The sequence below is a fragment of the Geospiza fortis genome, unplaced genomic scaffold (genome assembly GCF_000277835.1).
Source record: "Geospiza fortis unplaced genomic scaffold, GeoFor_1.0 scaffold114, whole genome shotgun sequence".
NCBI lineage: Eukaryota > Metazoa > Chordata > Aves > Passeriformes > Thraupidae > Geospiza > Geospiza fortis.
In genome coordinates, this window is record NW_005054383.1 from 1,138,456 (window position 1) to 1,143,943 (window position 5,488).

A 5,488-nucleotide genomic window follows, 5' to 3' on the forward strand; every position below is an offset into this window, starting at 1 on the left:
AAGAGAGAAGGAATTCCTGCAACAACCACTCTGCACTCTGCAAGCCATCCAAAGAGGTTTCCAGCAGCACGACCAGCACAGTCCAGCTCAAACACTTCCTGCACATCAGTTGTGCAGCCACTACAGGAACGTGATAGCTGGGCTGCACTTGGAACACTTTGCCTCAATCCTCCTTGCACCAGAGTGCTAAAGCCTCAAACTGAAACATTATTCCAAATATTATTCCAAAGAATACAGTCCTGCCAGAAAACAAAGAGCAGTTTCCATGGGTGTGCAGCAGCTGAAGCAGCAGGGCAGCCTGCCCGTGTCTACCATGGCCAGGGACAGTGCTGCTCCATCAGAGCAGCACACGCCAGGTGGGAGCGGGCCAGGTGAGGAGGAGGAGGCAGCAAAGCAGCACCAGAACCAAGGCTTCGCTCCATGCTGATGCCAAAGAGAGCCCTGACAGTGCAGCAGCACCAGGATGAGCACTCAGCTGCCATCAGAAACCTGGGCTCAACACCTGTAGCTCCCATGCCTATGCCCAGAAGGTGCCACTACATCAGCACTGGCCCTGTCTGAGGTTTTACTGCACACGGGGTCACCCAGCAATTCCTGTCTGCTCAAGAGGGTGAGCCAGTATGAAGAGAGGTCCTGTACTTACACAAGTTCAAGTTTAGAGCAGAGCTGCTCAGCTACACACTTTTTAAGGCTGTGAAAAGTAAACCAGTGTAGCAGGACCTGCAGCCAAACACAGCAGCACCACGGAGGCTGCAGATCAGAACTGAGAGACCATCTCCATGGTCAGTCTTGGAACCTCAGCAGGCAAGGAGCAGAAGCACTGGGAAACATCCCTTCACATGCCCTCCACGGCAGCAAGGAGGATGACACAAAGTGTCTTCACCCTCTGCCTGCGCAGGCTGCTGTAGGACAGGTTATCTCCTGCTTGGCATGGAACTACCAGGGGAGTTTCTGGTTGCACACTGGTGCCTGAGGGGTCACAGGACTTATCAGGAGAGGAACTGCTGTAAAGGAAGACTTGAAAGAAACATCTTAGAGATCTCCGGATTCAGACAGTTGCACAAAAACAACCAGAGGGAAAAGACATCCAAAGCTGTGGATCACTCAAATAAACAACCTGGTAATTAACAGCAGCCCCCAGGCAAACAGTGGCGGCTGGAAGGGACCTACCACCTCCAAGGGCTGGGCAGTGTCTTCAGCTGCCTCTCCTGTTCCTCCTGGCCAGGAAAAGGGCAGGAAGCTGCACTGCCCCAGCCCTTGCTCCTGGCAGGGAACCCCAGCCCTAGTGGGCTTGCTGCTGCTGCCCAGGAGCTGAATTCCTGCACTTCTGCTACTGGGGAAGAGTTCTTGGGAAAGATCCAGTTTTCACCTGAACCATAAAACCTGTCAGCAGCACTTCAGGTGCCTTATCCCTGACATTGCCTTGAGCCTGGATAGCAGTGGGATACAGAGCACCGAAGGATGGTGCCTCAATAAAGGTACTAAAGTCCAGCCAAGGGACAAGGTTGAAAGGAGGTGCTGGGACTCAGTGCCTTAGGGCTGGTGTCAGCACCAACTCTGTGCAGGGCAGGGCTCTCATTTCAGCTTTTGTGTGCTCATTGCAAGATCAGAGTGAGGACACTGGCTGCATCCTCATCACTTTCTTAATACAAGCTGAGGACAGGGAAAATAAAAATAAAAATCCACCCCCTTTCCAGTCAAAGCCATCTGCTCCAAAACACACTCTACTCTCTCCCTAACACACATTTCTGCTTTCGTGTGGGAACAGCAGCAGGTGAGGGGGAAGGCAGTGGCAGAAAAAGCCCTCCATCATGTGAGGAGGGAGCACATCACCCTCAGGTCTGTGGTGAGCCCAGCCCTGGCCCTGCTCAGGGGCACCAGCCCTGTCCCCCAGGCCCTCTCGCCTGCCGAGCCCTGAGAGCTGCCCTGACTCAGCCAGGGCTCAGCGCAGGGCTGGCTGCTCCTGCAAGCCAACAAACCTGCTGGGTGAGCTCATTTCAGCACATGAATAACCAGCTATTCGAGAGTGGATGTGTGACACGGTGGTGACAAAGCCACGGGCCCCTCAGGTGAGGAGCACCCTCGTGCCCCTAATGCTCGGCACGCACACAGCCCCTGCTCCACGTGCAGCTCCACCACATCCATGTCCCAAACCAGCCTGGGACCAACACATTTCTGTCCTGCTTCAGTGCTTGGGGATGGATGAGGACAGCTGTTTAAAGACCAAAGTGACCTGTGCAGGGGACTCACCCACAAGTAAAGCACAGTTTCACTCGAGTCTGGTGTAACCCTGTGGCTCACGGCACAGAGCAGCCCCTCCCGGCACCTGGGGAGAAGGAGCCAGCTCTGACAGCACAGAGGGCATTCAGGGAAAATGCAGGATTTTAGGTTCCCAGGTGAGATCCTCCAGCTGTCCAGAGCAGCAGAACCTCTCAGAACAGCATCCTGCCTTCACAACTACAGATTTGGGAAAGGGAGGGTGAAAGCTGGGAAGAAGGACAACGTTGGAAGCCCAGAAGAGCATTAATGTTCTCCCTGTCAAAACAATAGCAGGAAGGCTTAATTCAGGGTCTTCTGTGGATGGCCAAGAAAAGGCAAAAGCTAAATCCAAATCAGTTACAATATCCAGCCACAGGACAAAAACAACACTACCTGCTCTTCACAGGGAGCATGCTTGGCTGATGCTCCTGGAGACTGATATACTGAATAGCTCAGCACAAACCTAGTAAGCAACACACAAGTGACACCTGGACGTCAACTTCCTCTTCAAAATGCCACCTTTTTGTCACTAGGAGTTCCATACTCACTGGCCTCGCAGATTGGTGCAGCAATGGTCAGGGCATTGCTCACATCTCCTGCACCAGGAGTAACAACCACCTCTGCTCCCACAGAGGAGCTTTATTTTGCCAGCAATTTAAAGAAAGGACATTGCTGAGGCCTTGCTATGCACCACAGGAACTGCAGGGGCTAATATAAGATGTGCCTGATTTAGACCAAGGTGCCAAGCTCCAAGGCTGTGCTGAGAAGTGACACTGCTGTTCAGGGATCCTGAAAAAGGATGGACAGAAGCACCTATGGTGTTGTGTGACAGACACAGCTCCCACTGCATCCCAGGCTCTCAGATACTGGGCACAGGCAGGCAAAGGCTGCTTACAGCACCTAAAATCCAACAGAAAAAGGGCGTTTCATCTCTCACCTGTGTGCTGATCCAACACCCAGGTGCCCACGGAGCAGAGAGGAATCCCTCGATCTCTTTTCTAATGGGCTGGGTAAGAGCAGCTAAAATACAGAGCTACATTTACAGAGCTTCACTTCCGAGGGTGTGCCTTCCCCGAGCTGGAAGGACAATCCATTCCATGCTGCATCACAAAACCTGGCTGCTCACAACTGTTTCCACAAAACAGAGTAAAAGCAGCAGACCCCAACCAAACAGAGAAGGCAAATGCTCTCTCTCCCCTTCCTGCCAAGGTCAGGGGCCTGAGCTCCACACGAGATGTCCCCACCACAAGAGCAGCTCAAAGCACACACAAGTTGTACTTTCTGCACTGACCAAAATAGTGGGAGATGACACAACACTCATTTTAAAATTGGGATGTGGGATCTGGGAGGGGATGAGGGCAAGGACAACGTGCTTACAAGCAGATTTACAAAGAGAGCCTCCACATAACATTCTGGCATTGCTGTTTTGGGATGGCATTAGGTACGTGCCAAAGAGGACGCCAGGCTCGAGCTATTCCCATAATCCAAGAGCTCAGAGGATGGTCTCTGTCAGGGAAGGGGAGCAGCATGCCCTGTCAGCACGTCCCAGCTGTGCCAGAGGCACAGGGAGTTCCACTGCAAGGCTGTCAGCAGCATCAGCAGGATCAAATTCACTTGGATATCAAAGCCACTCCAGCTGATTATCCTAAAGGTGCATTGCCTCCCAGAATCAACAGAAGCAGAGACTGTCAGAGCATATATTACTGTGAAACAACAGTATGTGACCTAATTCTCTAATTACGAATGGGCTCAATTGCCCACAGAGGACAAGGGAAGGTTCTGAAATTATTCACTGAGATTTCGTTTTCCAACAAAAAGATGCTGGTATTTAGTTGCTACAAAACAGTGGCTTCTGAGACAAAAGGTCTACAGCCATAGCCAAAATCCCTGTTCTTTGGGTCTCATGTCTATACCAAAGAACCCACTTAACTCACTCCTTATTCCTACCCTGTCTGCTTCAAACCCACTTCAATCAGAAGACAATTCCAGCTGCAACACTTCACTCAAAACAGCCACCCCGTTACACTCTACATAGTAAACACCAACCCCACGGAGCAGTTCCACAGCTCCCAGCTGAGGCAGGTTCTCCAGAAACACAAACTCTCTTCAGGGAAGCTCTGAAGTGCCCAGCACCTCCTCAAAGGCAAACCACACCAGCCCAGCCAGACACCCGAGGAGATGAACGATAGCAAAGCCTTTTCCTTCCTGAAGAGCTGCTCCCATTTCACAGGCAGCTCCACTTCTGAGTCACCACCTCCCCGTAAATCTCCGTGGAGCAGGTGCGCATTTGCATCAGCTCCCGGGGAGCTGGTGGTGGCTCCAAGGATCGAGTGTGGTCGGAGCCACACCACTCTGCACGCTCCAAATTTGGCCCGTGCAGAGCACCAAGGAGCTCCCGATTCCCTCGGGTTCCTGATACAGGCAAAACTCGGCACTACCTGCTCCTGCTCTGGGCTGCAGCGATGATGCAGGCTCCGAGCCCTTGGGGATGTTATTGTGCACGGAGGACGGGGAAGGATGACAGATTGACACCCACAGCAGGACCCGCATCCCGCCAGGCCGCGCTACACCGTAACTGCAGGAAATGCACAGCGCTACTCCTTGGCTCTTAATTACGGTCTTGTGATACCGTAGTTAATGGTCTGTCATGGGCTCCATTAGGAACCTCGACGCTGGCAGGAGGTGGATCAGCCAACCTGGCCGCTCCCGGTACAGCCACCGAGCCAGAGCGGCTCCGGGCTGGGAATCAGGCTCCAGTTCTTTTGTTACAGCCCCTGCTTCCTCTGGGAACGGCTCGGTCCTTGTGGCAGCCGGGGAGAGGGAGGGAGGGCAGCCCTGCCCTGCGAGCGGGACCGCTTGGGAAGGGTCCGGCTGCGCATCCAGAGATTACATCAGACACCAGACCCGCTGCCCACATTCTCCTCCAGATTTGGGGCGTTTCAAGGAGCTGAGGAGGCCTCTGAGCTGCCTGCCACGCGCTGCGCTCCCAGTTAATGAAAAAAAAAACCACAAAAAAACAAAGGAAAAAGCAAAACAACCCCTCCCTGCCCGCCAGCTCGGCGCTGGGGTGACGGCCCTCGGGGGTCCCCGCGGGATGCGGGTGACAGCAATAGCGGGGGGAGGTGACAGCGGCAGGGGTGTGACAGCGATGGGGGTCCCGCGGCCCGGTGCCCCCCAGCCCCCCTTACCGTTGCTATAGGCGTAGGGAGACTCGGAGGCGCCGTCCTGC

At 53.8% G+C, this 5,488-nt stretch overlaps 1 protein-coding gene across 1 annotated transcript in view; it reads right to left on the minus strand.

The window, feature by feature from the left end:
• The window catches only part of RAB40C (RAB40C, member RAS oncogene family), a 38,186-nt gene that overhangs the window by 30,926 nt on the left and 1,772 nt on the right, over positions 1 to 5,488 (minus strand). The window contains exon 2 of the mRNA XM_005425236.2: positions 5,448 to 5,484. Coding sequence (XP_005425293.1) covers positions 5,448 to 5,484 — 37 coding nt within the window. The remainder of the gene's footprint in view (positions 1 to 5,447; positions 5,485 to 5,488) is intronic.